Source organism: Mustela nigripes, chromosome 1, assembly GCF_022355385.1.
Source record: "Mustela nigripes isolate SB6536 chromosome 1, MUSNIG.SB6536, whole genome shotgun sequence".
Lineage (NCBI taxonomy): Eukaryota > Metazoa > Chordata > Mammalia > Carnivora > Mustelidae > Mustela > Mustela nigripes.
The window spans coordinates 125,077,921-125,101,843 of record NC_081557.1 but is presented as its reverse complement, the minus strand read 5'-3'; the positions used below and the strand labels follow the sequence as shown (position 1 = coordinate 125,101,843).

General features: G+C 46.6%; 1 protein-coding gene across 2 annotated transcripts in view; it reads left to right on the top strand.

Moving 5' to 3' along the window:
- Positions 1-10,781, top strand: part of SLC10A7 (solute carrier family 10 member 7) — a 257,565-nt gene extending 246,784 nt beyond the window's left edge. The window contains exons 11-12 of one of the 2 annotated variants that reach the window (XM_059373332.1): positions 6,000-6,145; positions 8,268-10,781. In XM_059373332.1, the coding sequence (XP_059229315.1) occupies positions 6,000-6,145; positions 8,268-8,297 (176 nt within the window). In that variant the 3' untranslated portion in view covers positions 8,298-10,781. Of the gene's footprint in view, positions 1-5,999; positions 6,146-8,226 lie in introns of both variants that reach the window. The other variant, XM_059373325.1, reaches the window with a different exon arrangement.
- The last annotated feature ends 13,142 nt before the right edge of the window (positions 10,782-23,923 follow it).

Here is a 23,923-nt window from a genome sequence, read left to right as displayed (position 1 = left end):
AAATAGACTGAGTTCCAATTCTGCCTCTACTGAAATGCGTGATGTATGATATGAGGCAAGTCACTTAACAACCCAAACCCTGGTTCCTCAGGCTTAAATGGGAAAATCACTCCTACTTCACAGGCTATTATGAGGATTAAATGAGATACTGTAGACAAAGCACTTGGCATGCTGTAGATCCTTACAAAATGGCGGCAGTAGGAACCGTTCTTCACCGAAGTTGAATAGGGAGAGAATGTGATGAATGGGCACTGGAAAGTCATCGTAATTCTTGAGCAGGCTGTTGGCTTTAATTAATGTGGGTTGGGGGAAGATTAATCTGGCTGGGGTTTTGGAGGATTGATGAAGGGAAGAGTCTGAAGACGGGGTGATGTCAGGAGGCTATAAGAGTAATCTTGGCTCGATTTTCTGAGGCACTGAATTAGGCAGGTGGCAGTGAAAACTGAGGAGGAGGGAGAGTGGCAGATGGAGGAAAGAATCCACAGAATTCAGTGGCTTGACCGAGGAGTAAGAAGACAAATGGAATTAGTCAAAGATAATCCCCAAACTCTGAGTTGTAGAAACTGGGTAAGCCAGTGATAGAAAGGGTTACACAAGCTGTGCTGACACGCATCCCTCTGACTGAGGAAGACTGAGGTGTCAGGGCAAGAGCCACCAGAAGGTGAGCCCCAGGAGTAAGGGACCGTGGCGGTGCTACCGATCTAATAGCCCCAGTAATGAGGACAGTGCCTCACATTGAGCAGAGACCCAAAAGGTATTTTTTAATGAATGGACGGATGACGGAGGGATGGTGAGAACATGGGGCGCCCACCAGTAAGTGAACTGAACAGTTTTTATATTGTGAACAACAGAGCAGCTTCAGTCTTCAGCATGGGTTAAATAAAAGTCCATATTTAATCCAGAAAGAAAAATGTTTCTCAAGAAAACATGAAAACCTGCCCATCCAATAGGAAGTATAAACTCATGCAACTTGAACGTTGATACAAAGAGAATTTTCTAATTCAGAGAACATAAAATAAACATATTTAAAATAGGGAGAAAAAAAACTTGTTCTTATATATATTGTTTTATCCTTTCCATCCTGGGTATAGGATAAAAGAAACCCCTTACTTGCTTGTTAGAAGAAGAAAGCTCTCACTTGAAGTTCCTACTTGGCAGATGTCAGTTGAAAGCTCTGCTTACGGAATATGCTGGGGTGTCAAACTCTGTTGGATAATTTTAGACAAATGTGTCATGTGTGACATGGAAATATGGTGTGCTGTACATTACTGATTTCCCAAGTGTTTGGAGCAGGCAGTAATGTGCTGGGAAAGTGCTCTCTATCCACACAGTGTACTTGTAGAGCAATGGGGAAATGCTTTTGGTGGAAATTACTTTAGTCAGAAAAAGAATCCATTTACAATATGCGCCTTCTAACATCTTTCAGACAATGCATTGTATTAAAGAGGCATTTTTTGATTAATGTTTTATAAACACTTTTCAGCATGACAGCTTAAAGCCCCTGTAAAATTGTAAATGTGTGCATCGTGTTCACTTCCATAAAGTCAAATGCCATCGCATAAAGTCTAGTTGGATCCTGTCAACCACGGTGACACAGAATCCGTACCTGGGAGCATTAAAATTAATTTGCTTCATTTATATTACTGCCGTGATAGCAAGATGAAAAGAGTCCTATATTTAAATTTTACTTTAAAAAGAAAACTCTTTCTAGTAAGTTTGGTTGGTTTTTTTTAAATTATCGCCATTGTTTTTCTTCTACTTAAATAAGGTAGTGAAAACGGAGTGATAGTCTGCACAGTAGATTTATGACGGGATCTGGGAAAGGACAGATCCATTCACTCGACACATTTCTTTTAAGCACCTACTCTATGCTCAAAGATGAAGGAAGGGCCGGTGGTAGTAAGTGCAGTGAACACTAGGCTGGAGGGTGTTGCAGGTTGGGTAAGCATAGAGTAGAAAGGACCTGATGGCCAGCGTGGGACTTTGAGGATGGCATCCCGGAGGAGGCGACCTGAGAGCTGAGGGCTAGAGGACTGGGTGAAGCGAGATGTGGGTGATGAGCATTAGAGGCCAAAGGTGCTCCTGTGCAAAGGCCGAATGGATGGGGGGCGGGGGGGGGGAGAGCAGCACAGGGCCTCCTCCAAGCTGGAGCACAGAGTCAGGCATGGGGAGGAGTATGACATATAGAGACGTAGAGGGATGGCGGCCAGGTCAGGAGGGTCCCCGCGCACCGCACTTAGAAGCTCTCCTGGGTCACTGACTCCTGAGGGGTTTGACAGAATCAGATTTTGTGCTTGCTCTGGCCACAGAACGGGAAAGAGCTTAGACAGGACACTCCTATAAAGCCGGAGAGACTGGTATGGAACCCGCGTGGGAATGCCATTGAGAGCTGACTGGCCGGAGGAAAGCTTATGGGGAGAGGGTGGGGGTGGTCACTGGGGCCTGGGTCACTTCACCCAGGAAGTCACCTCGTGCAGAGTCAGGTCACATTCTGCTCCTGGCATGCCTTGCCCTTTCACAGAGCCATTCAGCAATTCCAGAGTGCTGACGGAAGGAATGAATGATCTAGCGAGTTGTTCAACAAGTGAGTGAAGAGGAGGAGAGGGGGCACATGTGCCCCCTTCTGGCATAAGAGCTGCCGCTGGAGTGTGATTTGACTTGAAGATCCCATTTTGCCCAATTCATGACCAAGTGGCAGAAATCACCGTGCGTTGAGTGCAGGGGTACCTGCAGGTTCCTGACGTGGCTCTGTTGAATTTTGCGCTGTCATACTGATAGTGACGGCAACGTGGCAAAGATGCCCTAGAACTGACATAATAAACTCACTGCTTCTGAGTGATGGCCATCAGGGCAGGGCACGCTCGACGAGGGAGAAGTCAGCTCTCGCTCAGCATCTCCCAACTTCTTTTCTACACTGACCTTCGAGGAAATGAAAATGCAAACTGGAAGCCCTCTCCCGGGGTTGGGGGGCTACTGAAGGGAACACAGGGAAAAAGAAAGATGAAAGATGCAGATAATAGGGGATTGAAAAAAAACGCTAATAATTGGAGAGGAAAGTAGAAATAAATGATAGAAAAGTCAGGTGAGTTTTAAGACCTGAAGGAAAATAAAGGTACCTGAAAAAAATAACATGTCACTTGAATTGCTGGGGTCCCCCTCCCCTCACCAAGTGATTGAGCTGTGCATCCCCCCCCCAACCCCAGGAGAGGGACAAGCAAGGACACATGACAGCCACTTGGGTCCTAAGCCCCGGAAGCTAGGCTGTTTGTTATATCGTGCTCAATCCTATCTTTAACATTAATCGCTTGGATGGCTAGTGATGGGAAATTTGATTAACGATTAACAAGGAGGTATTGCAGGCACGTAAGGCGGGGAGGAGAAATCCTATTCAATTCGGCAAATGTCTGCAGCTGCTGCTAGTCATCATGGATCCCTTCTCTCTGTCAAGCGAGGTGAATAACTGTAATGCCAGGCAAAGGGAGAAATGCACACCTGTACCACCGCCAGGGTCAGTCAGGAAAAGACCAAGCACTTTCTCAACCCAGGAAAGATTAAGCAGTGTCCGAAGGGGGAAGAGGGACAGTGAGGCTGCTCTAGCAGCCCCAGACCCCTCCTCCTCCAGCCTTCCTCTAGCGCCCCTGCTGGCAGAAGCATCCAGGGAGCCGGCAGCCAGGCAGTGATGTTCGCAGAGTCCTGAGCATCCAGAAGGGTGCGTTTGAAGATGAGTTCCAGGTGCCGAAGAACCAGCGCAGGGCCAGAAGAGAACTTCATGCAAATTGCGGCGAGGATTCCAAGAAGGTAGAAGGTCACTTGTACACGGGAAGCTTCTTGAGAGTAAGGACTTCGCTACATCTTCCCGTCTGTGTGCCTAGGCACTACGGGGGAGTCTTAGCAGTCACTGAGGTTCTCAAGCTTATGAAATCACAGGAATGTCCTGGTCTGGGTGGCAGGGGATGAGGTCTTCTGCTTCTGGAAGGGTTTCTGCTTCGTTTCCAAGAGGAAGGAGTTCCAAAAGAGCTTCTGGATGAGAAAGTGTTTTTGTGTACCAAAATGCTGCATTTCTGCTTAAAGAAGCTGCAGCCCCCGTGACATGGTGAACTGAAGACCCCTGAGACCTTGAACCTTCCCTGGCACTGAGGGCTGGAAATGCAGGTTGCCCAACTTGAAATTCAGACCCCTCCACCTGGGACAGTTCCTGACCCTGAGGTGTCTCCGTTTCCTCATCAGTAGCATGGTGCGAACACTAGTTTTTCTCAGCCTCTCAGGGTCATCTCAAGGCTTCGTCCAGTCATGGGAGAGCACTTGGGCAGCATGTGACATCTAGTAAGCTCTCACTGCATGCTAACCAGGATGGGCGTCATTATTGCCAGCTCTGTGTACCTACTTCCCCACACTAAGGTGAATCTCTGTTGTGGCTTACCTTGAGATACCTCGTCTCTCTTGCAGCCAATTTTTGGTTTACTGACCATAGTAGCAGAGCCCACTTCAGCTTAAGAATGGCACAGAGCCCGAATCTTTGCCTAGAAAGGGTAGCTTGAGTGATTTGGCCTAGCAGCCATGGTCCTTGAACTTCGGGTCAGAAACCCCCACTGTTCTCACTTACATGGACAAGTTTCTCCATATTCTTATCATTTGCTCCCTTCAGCCCTGTTTTTACTGCTCCCTCCACCCTGTTCCTGAACGCTGTCCCTTTGGGCCAAATAACCTTCCCCAGAAACAAGAGGAGGGTGCTCAGCTCTTCTTTCCTCATCATGATAACTTCCCAGGATCATAATATCAGATGCTGCTTTTTGACTCTCAGTTGATAAAGTCTACTGTTTCTTTAAAAAAAAAAAAAAAAGGCTCTTTTGTTTTTTATATTGGTGAGAGGACAGAAAGTGCAAAACTCTAAGCATGTACTTTCCAACCTTTGAGAGAGAGATTGTTGGGGACGAGTTAAGTGTTTTCAGTTTATGGCAATGATTTGTGAGGCTATGAAAAAGAAAGCGGCTATGAAATACATTTTTGCATAAAGGTTTGAAATTTATTAGAAGGTAAAAATAATTGAAAAAGCAGAGCTTTCCTCAGTGGGTTATAATAAAAAGTTATTTATGTGCCATCAGTGTGCATGTTTAGGAGGTTGGGTCCTTCTCAGAGGCTGTTCTCAAAGAAACAAGAAGGAAGCTAAGCTATTCTGTTGAAAAAGCTGACATACATACACGGTAATTCTGACAACTGGGCCATATTAAAACAATTGGTAATAACAGTCAAATTGCTGGTGTCTGGTTTCTCTTATAAAAGCTTAATAGGTACACACTATAGACAGCTGTTTACAAAATCTGCAGACCTTGCCCTTGGTGTAATAGAATGGTAGGCTCAGAAAGTAGTATTCATTTACCTGAGTTCCATTAAGACCTTCACTGTGGGGTCTAAGCATTCAGCCCTAAACTTAGAATTCACCTGCCGTATAATAGCTCATAAAGTGCTTTGAGGTCATTGGCCAAAAGAAAAGGCACAAAGCCTTTATTACTGTTCATTTAGCAAAAGTACCCTCCCAATTAAAATGGTATATATCATATATTACCTTACCATATCCTTTCGATTCTCACAAGTGAACTTTGGGACGTGAAATAATGTCAGGCAGGCCTCCAGCAGCCAGTTTCCCTACTAAGCAAGGAAAGATCCGTTTTGAATCTCTGCTTTACTCATGTTCTTCAGTCTTCTGAGAAGCAATGCCTCTCCTCCTTGTAGACAGCCTGCTAATTGGCAGTGGGAATTAGTGGTGCCTTTGAATACTGACCACCTTTTTCGTTTCATCTGTCTTGGGTAGAGCTTAGAGTTTTCTGCAATGAAAGGAAGAATGGAAAGATTTGATGAGTCTGTTGAGACATTCCCTATGAACACATAGGGGGAAAAGATGCTAATGACCTAGTCCAGAGCTCCAGTTTTAATGGGGTGGGTCTTTGGTTTGATGACAGACTGAATTTACCTCTAGATTTTCTGTCTTCGTTGCTCCTCAGGAATTCCAATGCTGAAGATCGTGTTTGCGGGCCACGAGCACCTCTCTCTAATATCTGTGCCCTTGCTCATATACCATCCAGTTCAGATCCTTCTGGGAAGTGTGTTGGTGCCCACAATAAAGTCTTGGATGGTGTCAAGGCAGAAGGTGAGACTCTGGAAAGATCTCATTTGAATCCAAATCAGACTGAAATGCTATTTCTGAATTTTAGCTCTTCATATGCTTTACCTTTTGCTAGCATATCCTCATCCTCAAGTACATATTTTCTTAACCAGTCATCCTAATAATGATGCACTGATCCATTTCGATTTGAAAAGGAGGACTGAGGGTTCCCTATTGTATATTGCTATGAAAGTACAGCTACACCCAAAATGCAGTTTTAAAAAGCTTTTTTTAAAAAAAAATCCACTCATATTGGAGGGCATAGTGCAATGCAGTAAAGGTGAGTATACTCAAAATACCCGTGCCCCTCCGCTCAGGTGTACCGTACCCCTTCTTTTCCCCAGCCCGTCTTTCCTGCATGTCCTGATTTCACATGCCTTTCTAAATGTGATAGCACCAGCTTTATCTAAAATGTCTACTTTATCTTTAATTTTCCGGACACCTAGAAACTTCTTTGCACAGCAAAACTATGTATTGGCGCATTTAAAAACTTTACTTAGCAAAGGAACGTACACAGTGTCAATTTCACCACTTCGCTCAGAGTCTTGTAACTTATTCGATATCCATAGATGTGATTTCCTAAATTAGCAGCCAACATAAAATCAGGGTGATTCATACAAAGTTTAGATGCCGCGTATACCATCGGAGCATCCGTCGGGCTGGCTGCTTCCCAGTGGCTCAGAACTTACAGGACTTCTCTGAGCCTGGACACAAGGTGGCAGCTGTTATCAGGAGAAGAGTAGGAAAAAGAGAGCCAGTGGCGGGGGGCCTGCTCTGTGTTGTGTCATTAGGGTTCTAAAAGTGGGATAGCCACACTACCACCTATTGAGCTCTGTGTGTGCTGAGCACATCCTGTCTTCCCCCGCAGGCATGGACCTGCAGGCTCAGCCGCCTCCTCTCTGGGAGCCCTTGGCTGCATTATTTCACTTCTCTGTACCTCAGCTGCTGCCACTCTGAGACTAACAATAATTTCTGCTCTTCAGAGTTCCAGAGGCTTCTCTGGCATATGTTTGATAAAAGCTAGCTGCTGTAATTATCATCGTTGTCCTTGTTTTCATTCCTGTCTACGGCACTGTAGCAAGTTCTGCTGTTGCCATCAGACAGCTCAGGAAGGAGGCTTGGGGAGTCGAGCAACTTGCCGGAGGTTATGTGGATGGGTTTGTCAGTTCTAGAGGCGGGACTCGAACCCTGGTCTGTTTGGTCCCCAACATCCTTCCCCGATACCACAAGGACACTCGAGACTGAAGGAGTGCCCTAGATCCCCAGGATCCTACCGGAACAAGTTAGCCCACCCAGCACCTTCGTTTATTTTTCCACTTACCAGAATGGAAGTGATTACCATTCCTTACTGGGTACCACTCTGGGCGCTGGTCCGCCCACCCAAGAGTTGGTAAAGGAGCAGTTTAGTACCTTTATAGTTCTATCACTAGTTATCCCTTTGAAAACTTCCATTTATATCGGTCAGTGTGTATGTGCACTGTGGGTCACCACTGATACACAAACATTTTGGCAAAGAATGAAAGCATTTAAAAATCCTAATATTCTGTCAGTAATATGAAGTTGTAGTGAACAACAAATTAAACAGAATGAGATTGTCTTCTCAGTATTTAAAAGCAGACTGACACAGGCATTTCCAAAAGGGAGGCTAAATTGGACAATGCTGTTCACTCTCCTTTTGCACAGAAACCACTCCAAACCCAGGAGGTGTTGGCTACCTTAGAATAATCCAGAAAGGGTGGAATATTTTCCCATCCCATTTGACCACAAACATAAAGGCAAACAATCAACCATAAGGGTATCCATGAGTATCTCTTCTGCTTTACAAATAAGGCTGATTGAGACACCCCCCCCCACCACCCTCCAGCACACAGCAGGATGGTATAAGCAGCCGGTTGGGGCTGGAGAAGGGGCAAAGTCTTCTGGTCCGTGAGGGGGGCAGGTGGGCCTGTTTGTGTCCAGAGGTTCGGATCATTGGTTATGTAATGTTCTCGGGGTGGGCGGGCTTTGTCTTCCTTCTAGTAGCATAAATTATCTTGTGTTAATTGATGCTTTCATTTTGTTCATAGATACTGTCCAGCTCTGAACATCATGTTGTCCTTTCTTATAGGGAGTGAAGTTGACGAGACCAACAGTATAACGAAGGAGGCACTCTTTATGCAGCGATGTATATTTGTACAGAATTGTACATACAAACAGTTCTGAAGACTTGTACTTGTGAATGTTGCTTCGATGCATATTTTATTTTTTTACACAAGAATATGATAAAAAAAAAAAAAAGTTTAAGTGCCTTAAAATGTATTGGACAGGAGCATTATTTCCAGAACCTACTTTGTTGGTTACTGGCAAGGGTGGTACCGTATTTTGGAGTGGTTTAATTATTTTTTTTCTTTCCAAACACGGGAAACCATGATCATGACAAAAAGCAAATACGCTTTCCTCGTACCACCTTTGGTGCAGAACAACCCTACGCTAGTTACTGTGCTGTTTGAAATGAGGTCACACCATCAGGAAAATGCCCTTCTGATGACAGTGAGAATTTCCAAAGTCTTATTCATGAATACTTTGATTTACTGTGTGATTCTTTGTTTCTACAACTGTGACATGCCTCTTCCTTATCAACTCAGCAGGGGTCATGGATTGCATAGATGCTGAAAGGCATAAGTTATCTGCATTTCTTGACATCATTCTTTAGACATTCCTTCAGATAGTTTCCACAGAGAAATTCCTCAGTCCCATTATAAGAGATTGTGGTGTTATATGTCTTAAATTTATTATAAGCTGCTTCAAAGAAAGAGCCTGATGTTTGAGTTATAAGTAAGTGAAGTTTTGAGGTAAACTCCAGGACTTGGTAGTCAGGATTTTTAAAATTGTATTTCAGATAGTTTCCCTTTTTCTGCCACAATTTCTTTTTTACCTGTTTTCTAGCACACTTGCAAACTCCTAACAGCCAAACATGAGACTTAAAAATGTTCCAGTTTGAGAACAGCAACAATTAATGATGGATTATGTTCACATTCCACAACTGAGACCAAAATTTTTTCTTGTTACACAGATGTCTGAGCACAAATTGCCCCTTTTAGCCAGAAGCAGCCTGTTTCATCCTTGGAGTAAGCACACTTAAGGCATTTGAGACAAGTTATTAATGAAAATTTCCTTGGCAGATTTGACAAATGTTTGCTGCAATTTTTTAAAATTAAATCATATTGTTCTTATGAATAAATAAAAATATAAAGGTCATGGACACAAACAAATGTTACATATACACATTCTGTCTAGCCAGATGGAAAGAAAAATGGGCACAGAAAATGCAAAACCATTCATTAACCAAAAGATCAAATAAAACAGTCCCCAGTTGGGCATCAGCTTTCAAAGGAATATTCAATCTTTGCTTCCACTGGGGCTAGACAAACTTTCACTAGATCCAAATAGAGAAGAAAGCAATATAGAGAATTAGGGGACGCTGTTCCTGCCCAGCATTCTGTCACATCCTCTCTGCATGTCCTTTCTTGGTTTGACAGACAGTATTGGCATCCTGGGCCACACTGACGCTGACTGTGGTCAGCAACAGAAAAGATCATTCCTTTGAAACCTACCAGGTTTACCAGTGGTATAAATTCATATTATCGTCACAACCAGGTCTCATCTTGTGTTTCTTCTAACCATTTCAATATTACTGAAACTCATAAATTTCACAAGAGTCATGCTCAATGTAAATGTTAAGGCCAGCGCTGGACTCTGCAAAAATCTGTGGTGGACAGGCTGTTTGTCAGAATTTCACTTATATCTCAAACTCCAGTAATTTTGCTCAATACTTTTGATGCTCAAAAATGGGGCATAGAAAGGTTTTCATGTTTTGTTCCTACAAGTTTCTTGGAATTTTGGAAGCAGTGGGGTTGTCTGTCTATCTGTCTGAGCTATAAAATTCTTTCTCCCTAGCATTAGAATACTGATTTTTTTTCCTCCCCAACTTATCTACCTCTATTGTCTAACACCTACAGTAGGTGTGATTATGGGATAAGGTTCAACTGAAAATGCTATAACGTGCTTTAAAAAATGTGTTTTGTTTTCAAATAATCTCTACATAGTGCATTTTGGTGGCTTGAGTGATACATTTATGCCTATGTCTTTTTTTACACAAATACTGTGGCATATTTTTCCATAAAGAATAAAAAATAAAATCAAAATTTATTTGTAATTCATGCTTATTGGGATTTACTTATTCACCTCAAAATATTTTATTATTATGTTATGCACTGTCAGGCTATCCGTTCATGCATTTTTTTGTCTAAATGTACTTGTGAAGGAAATACATTAGATTATATTTATGTTTACTAATTTTGCCACCTGGGTTTTTTTTAAGTGGTTGTTACAAAATTGGATTTTTTTTTTTAATGGGAGATGTTAATCTTTTCATGTGTTCTTTTCTAAGTTTTAAACTTTGTATTTTTTTAAAATTCCCTATTCTGTTTAAAACTAACACACCTCTGGCTAATGTTCAGTGTTTGTTTATGCTAAATACCAAATTTTTACAAAAAGATTGGTGAAATAATAAAGTGGATTATTTATGATGAATGGAAGATGGAAATAATTCTATGATTAAACAAAGATATTTCACAAATCACGAGAAAACCTGTGGCTTATTTTTAACCTGATTTCAGATGCAGTCATAATGCCTTCTAAGTCTATCTCAACTTTTCTTTAGTCATTCTGGCACTCTTGTAGCATTTGTGTTTAAAAACACATAAGTTTCATAATCGTGCAGGTATCCATGTCATCAATACCTCCACCACGGTATCATGTTAAAATCCAAAATTCACCCTTGCTTTTTTGGTGAGAGTTGTTTTCTCTGCAACAGGGTTGACAACCAAAAGAGAAGCACAGCCAACAGAAGAGACCAAATTTAAGTGCTCGGAATTTTAGGCACCCTTGTCATATGTAAAGGGATAGAAAAGACGAAGCCTTGGAACGCCTCTTCCAAACACGGTGTTTCTTTACAAGCGCCTCACCTTGTGTAGAACTCCATACTCGGGTCTTCTTCTTTGGCTGTCTTCTTGGCTTAGCAATCCTCTTCTTCCTGGCAGGCTGTTGGAGATGCCAGCCCCCTCCATGACGTTTTCCTGCTCTGCCCCCTCGCCCCCAGCCTGTGCCAGACTTGCTCCCTGTGACACACCCTTAGAATTTGTCCTTCAAGTTCTGAAACCTTTGCATCGTCTAATCATGACTCTGCATTTGTCTCCTACAGCATGGCCCCCATTTCTGTTTCTCTGCAGTGCCTACCTAGCACAGTGCCTGGTTCAGTGCAGTACCAGAAAACACGCATTGATTTTCTCAATTGTGATCTTAATAGGTAGGACATGAACTTTCAAAATGATGAAAGAGCGCTTCCCTACATATGGATCATTACTAATTTGCAAGGAAAACCGACTGCTTTACTCTGTTCCTATCTGAGTAAAACTGGAGCTGCCTCTTGCTACTCAGAGAAATGCCTTACTTCATAGCTTGTATATAGAACTCTCCAAGGTGACATTGCAGGTGTGATAAGCAAACAGCTTCCATCATCTCTGCTCTGAAAGCACAGTAAACCCTCAATAATTCAAGCTAAATCAGGTTGGGTCACTCGGAATTAGTGACTACTTTATATGCATGAAAAATAAGAGTTTCCCTTATAGGAGTTTTAACACGCTACGAAGAGTAGATACAGATTATTATGTTTATCATCCTATCATTGGTTTGTAAATAGACATAAATGAAAGGTCTTATAAGAATTTATTCTCTCTAGCAAGCCAATTAATCTTACTTACACCATAGGACGGTTTCTGAAATGTGAGTAAAATAGAACCTCGTTTAAAGGGGGAAAAAATTTCTCATAGAGCCTGGGAAACTCATCTACAGAGCCAGTTCTGAAAAACTGTATCGAACGGTAAATGACTGTCACTAACAATCTATCGGGGCGCATGTGTTTGTGGACACGACCACAACCCATGAAATTCCAGCACAGTTGTGAGACATCGAGGGTCCCCTGGATGATTTCAACAACTCAGAAATTCCAGACAGTCGGAAGGAAGGAGCGCAGGGTTTCTGTGAAACCAGGCCTTAGAGTCCGCTGACAGGAAAAGACAACACACTGAAGAGGTCGATCCTAGCCTCCACCGGACACATGGATCATTCCCTCAATCCCCACTGTTTCAGATGTGACATCCTTGCCACGTGGTTGATCTGTGCCCACTACTGAAAGTTCTAGACTCTGACTGGCTGTTCACAAAGAGCACCACTGTCAGCCTGGCATCCTGGGCTGGTTGTGCCAACGTCCTCAAAACCCATCCTGTATCTTTTCCACCAGGATGTGTCCACCATGACTTCCTACCTGGGCCCCACTGCTATAAGCATCTCATGTGTGGTGTGTTCTGACCACACCCCTGCCGCCTTAGCCGCCACCCCGCAGCTGTTCCTGAGAAGTCCCGTTGTTGGAGATGTTGGAGATGGAGCAAAATACCGTTTACAGCTCACCTCTCTTTCGCCTTACAAAGCCAAAGAGACTGGTGTGACATCCTAGGTTTGTTATGAGGATCAAATGTGATAATCTCCACAAACAGCTTGTCACAGCTCCTGCCACGTGGCAAGAACTCAGTAAGTGGCAGTGGTTATCCCTGCCCAACAGCGGATGGGACCTGGGTGAACCATGCTGGACATGTAGAGTCAGGTGTCAGGCTCAGTTCTGCATGACTTCTAATTATGCAAATGACCTTTTACAAAGTCCACTAAATGTCACTAGTCAAGTCAGGAAGTGATCAGGGCATGAGTCTTACTCCATCAGTTAATGAAGATACCGGATTCTGAATTTCAAGACGGTTGCAGCAATCCCTGTCTTCCAGCAGGGATAGGAAGGTCCTCCCAGCCCACCACTGCTATCTGGCTTGTGCCATTTTCTGCCTCCTCCAAAGAATTCCAAGCAGAAATGTTGTCCAACTTCCCTAAAAGCCCTGAGTCTGGCTCAGAACCATCCGATAAAGCACTTCACAGACAGAGCTGCCCCCATATGGATTCCGATTGACTACTGCCTGCCTGTGATGACTTCTGGTTTGGGGGCTGCTCCCAGACCCGGCACTGCGGTCACTGCCCTCTCAGGGGGCCATTCCTTGAGCTCCCTGCGTCCAGGCCGAAACATCCCCTCTCCGCTCGAGAGTGCTGCCTGTCCATCCCACTCATCCCTTTAAGGTTAACATTTCCAGGAATTCTGGCATCTGATTTCTCTTCCATCCCCCACTCCCAGCCTTTCCCAGTGCCTTCCCCACAGTTCTAGCATCAACCACCTTTGGTAAACCAGCACGAGCCCCGGGATAGGTAGCCTTACCTTTGGACATTCCCACATAGGTATCCTCAAGGCACCTCCAACCGCATGCCCCTGAAGCAAAGCCAGCCACCTCTTCCTTTCCCTGCACTCAGTCCTCCCCAAGCCCACCTCCTATGTTGCCACAGCCACCAGGCCTGGTGACCTCCCCCAAGACCTTCACCTCTCCCTTTTCATCTTCACTAGTCACCCAATTCTCTGGATCCTACTACAAGTCCTCTCCTGAATCTCCACTTTCCTCACTCCCTGCCACTGTCTTAAAATAACCTTAAAAATGTTACTTTTTTCCTCCAATAATACCTTTCTCCAATCCAGGGCACATTTATCAATCGCCTTCCACATGCCAAGAGCCCCGCTAAATGCTTTATGTGAATCACCCCTCTTAACCCTTATGACATTTTTGGCATTCGTGTGATCATTCCCATTTTACAGATTAGAAAGTGGAGGTTCCAAGAAGCTAAGTTCCAGGTGCCACTGCTTATAAGTGGTAAAGCCTGGATTTCCTCCTGGGTTGCTGACACAGCCAGCACCTGTGCTAATGATTCCCCATTTTCAGGGTCTCACCACAGCCCCCACCACTGTGAGACACAGTCATCGGTTATTACCAATTGCCTACTGGATTTCTTTACTTGCTATGATATCACTTATCAGGTTGTGCCAGACTATCTTTGTCCACATATCTCTCCCCCTCTAAATTAATCATTTCTTCAATGGAGAATTTGTTTTTTCTTATCTCTGTAACCCTGATGACTAGCAGAATGCTTGCCTGATATTAGGGACCTCAATAAATGTTTATTGAATAATGAGTTAACCTGTAAAGCCCTCCAGATTGCTTTCCTGATTCTGGGGGTGGGGGGGGGGCAGGGGACAGATGTCTTCTGATTATGAAACACTATTTTTGGAGAGTAGCATGTAAGTGAATTATCACTCAGTAAATGGAAAGCATAATATGAATCAATCTACAAATGCTTCTGAAAGGACTTTTTTCTCTTCATGAAAACAGTCAATAAAAATAATAATGACAGTTTCAAGGCTGGAGCATCTAGAACTCAGTATCCCTCTCCGATGCCCATCCCTTGTTTCACCATCTGCTTTGGGAGCCATCTCTCTGGCTGCTGTCTGTGCAAGGGTCCTGAGGTCAGGGCCAGACAACCAGCCTGGAAGAAGCATGTAGCTTTTGGCCCCAAGCTCATCAAAGAGACCCTGACTCTCTGCCCTTCATCTCCCTTCTGCTTCTCACTCCCCCAGGACACATGCATCCCTGCTTGCCCTCCTAGGACATGAACCACTCAGCCCCAAATGCTAAGTGAGGATCCAACCAAAACACAAATGGCTGAGGAGCGTGCATGGGCAGATGCAAGAGAGAGCACTGGGCCAGGCATAACAAGGCCAGGCAGGCCAGTTATTGTAGAGGGAGCCCTACATCAGGGCCTTTTACCTCTGGGTCACTGGTTCAAATCCAGCCAGGCCTCGGCTGACAGAAAATCATTACCGGCTCTGTGTCAGGTTGCTTGACAGATGGAAAATGAGTTTCTGTCTCCATCCAGCACACGTGTCCACATCACACTTGGCACTAAGCAGCTCTCGACTCTGTGGAGACAGAAGAAAAGTCAGGCGACAGTCACCCTGGTGTCAGGCAGGTCCCTGAGGTCAGGCGAGCCTGCATTTCAGCGTTCTCTGTGTGTGGGTCTGACAGCCTCCTTGTCTCAGCCCTTTCATGAGCGCTTTATTAATCTGCTTGTATTTTTTATTTTTTTGGTCTGAAGACATTGTTTAACAAGTCGTTTGAAGTGCTGGAACAGCTAAGAAAATCTGATTCTGCGGCATCGAAAGATGAGCAGCCAAATTGGAATAGAACGATATCTAAATGGACACTTTTCTCCTTGGCTGGGCCAGGCTGGGCTGGGAGACCGGGTGGCTGAGTCCGTCCAGTGAAAGGTGTGGGGCTGCTGGGCAGGGTGGGCTGTGCCACCGCTTTACCCCCGAGGCTCCCTAGTAAAGGGCAGTAGGAGACAGTTCCCTTGGGGCATTTGATTTTCCTCTCTTCTTCCCTCTTAAGAGCCTTAAAGCCACTGGTCTAAAGGCACTTCAGGCTTAGAAAAATCCTCCTTCCCTTCCTGTGCATAGACAAGCACTGCCAGCCCCTCGAAAGGGCGTCTACCAGACACCCACACACAGGGCTTTCCTCATCACAGCTACGTAGGAGGAATTCACACCCAGCGCCGGAATGGTTCTGCCAAACACAGAGCACAGTCTCTCTTGGCTGCGTCTTTCTTGGCCCCCTCCCCTTCACGGGGGCTGTGAAATCTGTCAACGCCGCGCCACTCTGGGGCCATCCCTGGAGACCTTCACTGTCGAAGGTATTCTTCTTTTTAACTCTTTCCAGGATCGCCACCGAGCTGCACCCCTCCTGGCTCATCCAAGAAGCCCCCAGTCCTCCCAAGACTTTGGCTGTGAGCAGGATGAGCCCCTTCAGCTGTTTGCATCTATCCCCAGCAAGTTTGCTGTCCGGGATTCCCTGGGCCAGCAGGAGGCACATTGATGGTCTCCTCTATGAACGGTCTAGAGTGTGAGAGCAACAGGTCCCATGACTGTGCAGTTCACCTGGCTTGTGGGAACCTGGCTAAGGCGTGTGGAAGGAACTTCTGAGTCATCTCTGAGAGCAAAGAACCAGGGGGCCCATAGCCAGCTTTCTGTCCCTGCGAAACCCACTTTTCCCCTCCCTCCTGTGTTCCTCAAACCCCACTTGTTAGGACAGGAGCCTGGAGTCCCCGGACCCGAGCTTGACCTCACCTCACCTCTTGTTTGGTTGATGTGGGGAGAAGAGAGGGGAGCACAGAGGAAAGCACAGGGCTCGGGCCGCCGTGGCACCTGCCTCTCTCACTTCCCGGTCTCCTCGTCCTCTCCTCAGAGATTCCTGAAGCAGAAAGAACCTCCGAAATGCCCAATTTGCATTTTTCATTCTGTTCCCGTTCTCTGTGGGACACAGCAGCATTATCAAATAGGGACGACCCCAATTGTATCTGTTGTTGTTCACATACACCACAGTTTTAATGCAGAGTCCCTGCTGCATCTGAATTTCTGCGAGGGCTGTACCCATATGTGCACTCACTGTTACAGCATATGGTGTTACTTTCCTTGACAAACTGGACAGAAGCAACGTTGTAAAGCTCTGTGCGTGTGCGTGTGTGTGCGCGTGCACGTGCGCGCTCGCACCTGTGTGCGCGCGCACCTGTGGTTTTAGTTACAAAGTCATATATGCTCATGGGGAAAAAAAAATCGGAATGGAGCAGAGCGAAAGCGGGGTCTGCAGAGCACGCTTGGGAGACCACTGCCCCCCCCCCCCCACCCTGCCCTTCTGTCCTTCGCTCCTCCCACTCCCTGCACCGCTGCAGCCCCCAGCCACAGGGCAGCCCTTCAGAGTCACAGGCAGCCGCCTAGCTTCTTCCCAGAGTCCGCAAGGCTACGTTCAGATGCCCCCGCGGCTCCTCCACAAAGAGGAACTGAGCATGAAGAAGCCTGCAGCACAAAAAACCCCGGGACAGAGAGAAGCCTTTTGAGGATTGCTTCTGTGCTCACGTGTGGGAGGTCACCGAGGGGCCAAGGTCAGCAGCAGGGAGTGGCTCCCAAAAGGAATGGGATAGACACCTGCCTGGCAGTCTGGGCCTGAAGCAAGCCGTGGTCCTGGGCCCTTGGGCTAGCCCTGATCTTCCAGTACGTGAGACATCTCCAGGAGGGGCCCTCCCTGCTGCCCTCCCCAGCCTCCCCCAGCCGGGCGAAGCTCTTTCCACCCTGAGACACACGTGTACACAAAAAGAAGCAGCCGCCTTTGTGCTCTCCGGCTTCCTTCTCTAGCTGTGCTTCTGGGAGAATGAGGACGACTTCCAAGTGAAGGCCAAGGGCTTGCCTTGACATTTAGAGAGCCTGTCTTTGAGGAAGGGCGAGAAGCAGCGTCCTCTTGGTCACTAGCCCCAAGCCAGGAACAGGGCAGATGCTCTGCGAAAAGATATGCGGAAGACCGTGAACCGCTTCTAACCCCAGTCCCACCCCTGTGCTGTGTCCGTCGCCAGAACGCCACCCTCCCTGAGTCTGGTTTCCTGCTCTGAAATGACGAGGACGAGGACGGTGACACCTCCCGGGGCTGTTTCCGGGATGGAATGAGGTCTCTCACATAAGGGAATGACGTTAACTCCAAGGGGTCACAGGAATGTCAGAGATGGGAGAGCGAAATCCTGTGTCTCAGATGTGGCCCAGAATTGAGGTTTTAGTGGCTAAAAGCTGTTCTAATGGACCCATCGACATTCTTCTGTTCATTGGGTAAGAAAATTGTAAGAATAATTCCTTCCACCCCTCCCCCACCTCCAATAACTCAGTGGAGTTATGTCTTTTTGGGGTGCAAAAAATATCTATTTTTCTAACACGGACTGTGGAGGGTGGGGGGCGGGGAGGCTGCTCACCACTCTCCTGGACCACCCTGGCTACGCACAATCCACACAGCGTCCTTCTAGCACCCAGACTCCGTCTTATTTACACTTATTTACATATCGAGCGAGATCTCCATGGCTGCCTGCCCGGAAGCCCTATTTTTAATTGTTGGCCACCCAGCTGCCCCCGACCTTTCCTGGCACTTTTCTGAGGATTTCCGGCCACTGCTAACTTACAGGGGAGGGCAGCAGATAATCTCCTTGGAGGGGAGATCCGCCAAGGCTGAACTCCAGAGGCCCCGAAATTCAGCATCTCACAGCCCCTTTTGCAAGGTGAGTCCCAGTCTGTGGGTGCCGGTCCCCCACGGAGCAGAGGGGGTTTGGGCTCAGGCTGGTGGGCAGGCTTAGCCGCTTGGCCAGCTGCATCCCACGTGGACAAAAGGACAGGGGAAGGGGGAAGCAGCTGCCTGTTCGCTTCCCAGCTTCCCTCTCTGGCTGCGCTTCTAGGAGAATTAGGAAGAGTTCCAACTGAAGGCAAAGGCCGTCTGAAATTTAGACAGACTGGGGTTTTTTTTTTTTTCCTTCTTTTTAAAACACAGCATTTTCCTAGACAGAGCAATAAAATATATATTGATAAATATTTTCCAAGAGTGCCCTCTAGTGGAAATCTAGAGGCAGGAGCACATTTTAGGAATAAGGGACTTGGATCCCGAACTCCTGAATAAAAATAAAGCACATTCAAGCAAGACCTCCTTCACACGTGATCTGGAAACATATCACATTTCTCCCACGAGGCCATAAAACGTCACATGGCCTTGATTGGAAATGAAGGCTGCCTTAAGTCTTTAAAACGAAATCGTGCTCTACTTTTGGAAGTGGAAACCGTCATGTTCTATGGACAGAATTTTGAAACTCTAACTGCAGAAAAAGCATGGGGAACGGGGCCACAAAACAGACCCATTGGTCTCATTCCTAGGTGGCCCATGTGTTGCTGGCTGAGTGCTTTTATTTGGACTGTGGGGGAAGCCAAGGCGGCAATAATGTCCAGCCCCAAAGGCCACACACACTGCTCGGTTTTTACCTTGGAGGATGTGGGACAATGAGTCATTTGTGCCTCTTCCCGGTTCTTCCTGGCCAAGGTCAGCTTTCCCACTGGAACCGAGCAGCTTGGCGCAGGGCCCGAGCCGTCTGGAGCTTCTGAATGGTGATGAGTCCGTGGACGACAGGCTGCGCCCCCACCGCGCTCCTGGGGGGCCCCCAGGTCAGGCTCCCAGGCAGCCCCCGTCTAGTCACAAAACCTCACTCACTCTGCACAGAACAGCAGGAAGGGCCTCCTCGTGGAAGCCAGAGTCCCAAATACAGGTTCCCGGGCCACGTTCTGTGAGAAGGCAACTCAAATGGCTTCTGGCCCTTCTCATCCTTGCTGGGGAGCCTGGCAAAGATGATTCACTTTTATCTACTTGTGTGGATTCCAACTCATCTCACAACCACTGCTACTGCTTGTAGTAATGAAAGAGCGGCTGGTCATTTATTTCTCCATTCAACAAATCTATTTTGAGCACTTCCTCTGTATCGGCTTGTTCTAGGCTCTGGCCACTGAGGCAGATAAGGCCCTGATCTCCTGGGAATTATAGTCAGGGTAGAGATGGATGACATAGAAGACATCGTGTTGAGGCTCTGAAGGGAACTAACAAGACGTAGAGTGAGGAGCAAAGGGCGAGACGACACACTGATTCCACCTGCGACTGAATGTGTGGTTTCGCTAGCTCTTTCCAGCCGCACAGTTTGGCCTGTGCCCCAAAGAGGTGCCAAGGAGACGCTCCTGCACCAAACAAGCTCAGCTCTCGGCCCACACCCCAGTGTTCCTCCTGAGCCTCCCTCCCGGCAGTACCTCTCCTCCTGTAGCTCAAGGGACAGGTCTCCTGCCTCAGAGAAAAGATCGCCCTCCACTGATGCAAAATGCGTCACCGACCAGACCTCGAGCAGGACCAGGAGGGAAGAAAAAGCCACCAGAAGGGACTGCTGACCCCTCAGCCGCCGGCGGGGAAAGTTACTAACACACTCGGGCTACACGCGGCAGGGAGTGTGCTGACGGTTTGAATGTGATGACGAGTAAGGGGATACCGGGATGAACTGTGCGCCAGGCCTCTTTGAGAAGTGGACATTGAGGCAACGATGTGTGCCAGCTGTTTATAGTGTCAGAGACAGCAGATACAAAGATAAAGTTCTTCCTGTGCCTTCAAAAAGTTTGGAGCCCCATGGTGAAAAACAATCTCATAGGATTCAAACAACAGGATTTCAAAATAGCCCTAAGTTCTATTGCTCACAATACACCTGTCAAGCAATTCCTATTGTCCCCATTTTAGAGACGTGGAGACTGAGCTATGAGACATGGAAGGACCTTCCAGAGGAGAACTCGTCAGTCACACCGCCAAGTTTGGGTTAAGGCAAACCTCCTACCTCCCAAATATTTTTTTTTCTTTCGTACAGCATGTTGCTTTGTGGAAATCGGAATGAACCATGAGATCCCAACGCATCTCTCAGCTCAAAGGTTTCATGGGGGTATGGTGCACTGTCTCATGTGAGTTAAGAGAACACTGCTTCCTCATCCCTTTCTCCCAGCATCTGGCTGAAGGACTCTTGCTCCATTTAGAGAAGCAGGTTTCTTAGAGTTGTTCTCAGCCCCAAGTGTCTTGAGGAGGGACAGAGGGACAAGCGAAGGAGACGTGGCCAAGCTGGACTTTTCACACCCCAGAGTAGCTGCGCTTTGATCCGTCTACACTTTCGGCTTCCATAAAGAGCAGATTCCTTTTGAAAAGGGAATTCCGAAGTTTGGGAGAGGGGGAAGAGGTGGATTGGGGTCAGGGACTGGGTGTAATGACCTTCAGCTTGGTGTTGGGTCTAGGGCCCAGCCGGGAAATCAGGTGATCTCGCCCCCCTGCCACTGGCCACTCCCTAGAGGCAGGACCGTGCCTTATTTCCCTTGGTATCCTGAACCTTTAATACAGATTCTGCCGCGTGCCCCATGTTCTATCAGTGTCTACCTAAGTGATCTGAATTAATTACTCAGAATTGATTCGGGCTTTGAGTAAGTCTCCAGCTTAGGCGCCCTCCCTTTTCACTCCTTCATGCTCAAACCTCTCATCTTTCGTGTCAGTGGCGACCATCCCCAGAAAAGGCTGGAGATAAGACAACAGGCTTTCCTCCGGGATCCAGGGGAAGCCTTCAGGAAGCATGGCCCATGGAAGGGGGTCCATGCTGCCTCCCCAGGGCTAGTCTATAAAAATAACTGCTGGCCCCACAGGTACTACTTCTGCTGTACCCTCAGGAAGACCTGGGAACATATCGCGCGTCTACTCACACTGGAACAATGAGGCACAAACAGGAGCCTGAGAGCATGGTTCGTGGGGCCCTGGGGGGTAACTTTCTCCACAGATGTCTTGAATGGCCTCATACAGACTTGTTTCTCTTGCAGAAGTGCCTTGTTTCACCCATTACCTGTTCATGCTCTGAATCTACATTCAAGTTCTGCAATGTGCCAGGCATTGTGCAAGATGCTAGGGGATATTGTGGAAAACAAACATGCAAAAAATCCCTGCTTTTATGGAGTTTATATTCTCTAGAATATAAAACTGCAGTTCCCAGCCATGACAGCATATTCGAAACTCCTGGGAAGCTTTAATGACTATGGACATGGACCCCACTCCCAAGAAGTCAGATTTAATTGGCTTGGGATCCCAATGTCAGTGTTGGTAGCTAAAAGATTTGGGTCTAGATGAGAGGAACTCTAAAGGTCTATGGAGAAGTTTCTAGTCTTTCCAATTATGCAATGAGTCAATCTCCCTCCTTATTACTTATTAAAGTTATTTATTAATATTGATGTATTCAAGTTGGACCTTTCCTCTCGCTCCAGGCTGTGGGAGGAAAAGGGGAGACACACAACTTGCTTTTTGTTTCCCCAGAATTTCAGTATGGCTGTATGTCTCATGGCTGTATGTCTCTTAGCTTCCTGCATCAGAAGAAGTCTTTTCTTCTGGAAGCCAAGACTCTACCAGCTCAGGTCCTAAAGCCTGGATGCTGGAGACGGGTAGCCTGTGTCTTGCCTCTGCCTTCTGTCACCCTGGGCCACTCATCACTGCCCCCAGTTGTTTCTCTTCTCCTTAAGTTCTGGTTCTTATTGCTTTGTTGCTTGATCCAGAGCTCTTTTTATCTCCACCTCGTACGCAGTTGCCTTCAGTGTTCCTTATGGCTCTAGAAGCTAACAGTGATACCCGAGCTGGAGTCAAGGGCCTCTCCCCCTAGGTCCCTCCCTCTCTAATCTTATGTAGTGTCTCTCTCACTCTCCAGTCCTCCTCACCATTCCCGCCCCTTGAGCTGTCACTTCTTCTGTCCTGGCGCCACACTCTGTTTAAGCTTCATCTCCACACCTCTGCCACTGGGGCACGCAACCACAGGAGAGAGGAGGCCGCTTGTCATCAAGCAGGTGGGACCACAAATTGGACATTGTGATCCTCCCCCATCTCCAGCCGGTCTGGAAAGCTCCCCCTCCACAAACACTACAGAGAGAGAGCAAAACAGGTTTGCTTGTCTGTTTGTTTTTTAATACCCAGAGGAGCTGATCTGCAGCCCCAGAGGGTCTGGCCAAGTAGGGGCTGAGCTTAATCAGAGGGCTCGGGCTTACATAATGCCCTGCAAATAATAATAATAATAACATAATAGTACTAATGTTTGCGCTACATTTAGAGCTTGAAATGATCAGTGACATTTCCCCTGATGAGGTTAAACAGCCTGGCTCTCAGGGCCGCACATTTGCATAATAAAGATCAGAAGTCACTGCTGACTACATCTCTCCCTGCACAGGCTGCCTCGTGTCCTTGATTCACGGACACCCCATCCTAATGTACTCCCATATGTGGTCCTGTGCAGTGATTCTAATCTTTGGCTTGCATGTGAAATGTCAGCCTTTTTTTTTTCCTTTTCTTTCTTCCTTTTTTTTTTTTTTGTCTGAGAGAACAACAAATTATGTTTCTAAATGAGAAGGTACAGCCTGTAATGGATAATATAATCTGAAAATGCAGAGGCAACATCTGTGACCCGTGGTGCTAACCTAGCAAGCTGTTGTAGTCTCTTTTTCCAGCCTATCAGTTGATAGGAAAACATCACTTTAGATATAATAATTAATCATTGGTCGAAATAGATATTCCCATTGGTTCCTTGCCTCTCAGACAACCTTGCCTAGCCTGACTATAAATCAGGAAAATGCACTCTTTAATATCCAGTGGAATGTATTTCCAGGCAACCTCTTTCCTCCATAAAGTAACAAAACACTTGGCAGAGACAGCCCACCGTCAGCTATGGATAAATATCCTCCTGATGTGCCATTTGAAGGAAAGACAAACAGAGACCAGTTCAAGATGGTGGCTACAAACCAGAGAAGCATCTAGTAGTGGCTCTTAGCTGGGTAGTGGAACAATGACAGCCAGCACCTTCACCATGTGGGCCCATGGGTTCCATTTCCTTTTGTTGGTCTTCTCCCCCTAGCCCAGTGCTGGGGCCTTGTCCCAGCCCAACAGGTCAGACCTTGGCCCACCATGAGTGGCCATTCCCCACATCCCACTGTCCTCCTGGTTCTAATGGTAAAGGCAGACTAATCATTCCAGGCATTTTTCTGCTTGATTCCAGGCTTTCTCTGGATCCACTGAAATATTTACAGCACCCAACATGCTCCAAGAAAGCAAATGGTCTGCCAAGTGTGTTGGAGAGGAAAGTGGATTAGAAATCAGGGTGGAAGGAAGGAGTCTGAGGACGGCCCTAGACTAATTTGTTGTTTCACTGTGGGTTCCCGGCAGTCTTGTTCTTCTCCTCACCCCTAAGAAGGAGGTGTTTTCAACGAGTTTTAGCCATGCTTGTTGGTTAAATTTCCGGGGGCAGTTCGTCAAGGTGAAGGGAAGGGAGTAAGGGGGAGGGAAGGAAAGAGGAAAGATACAAGCC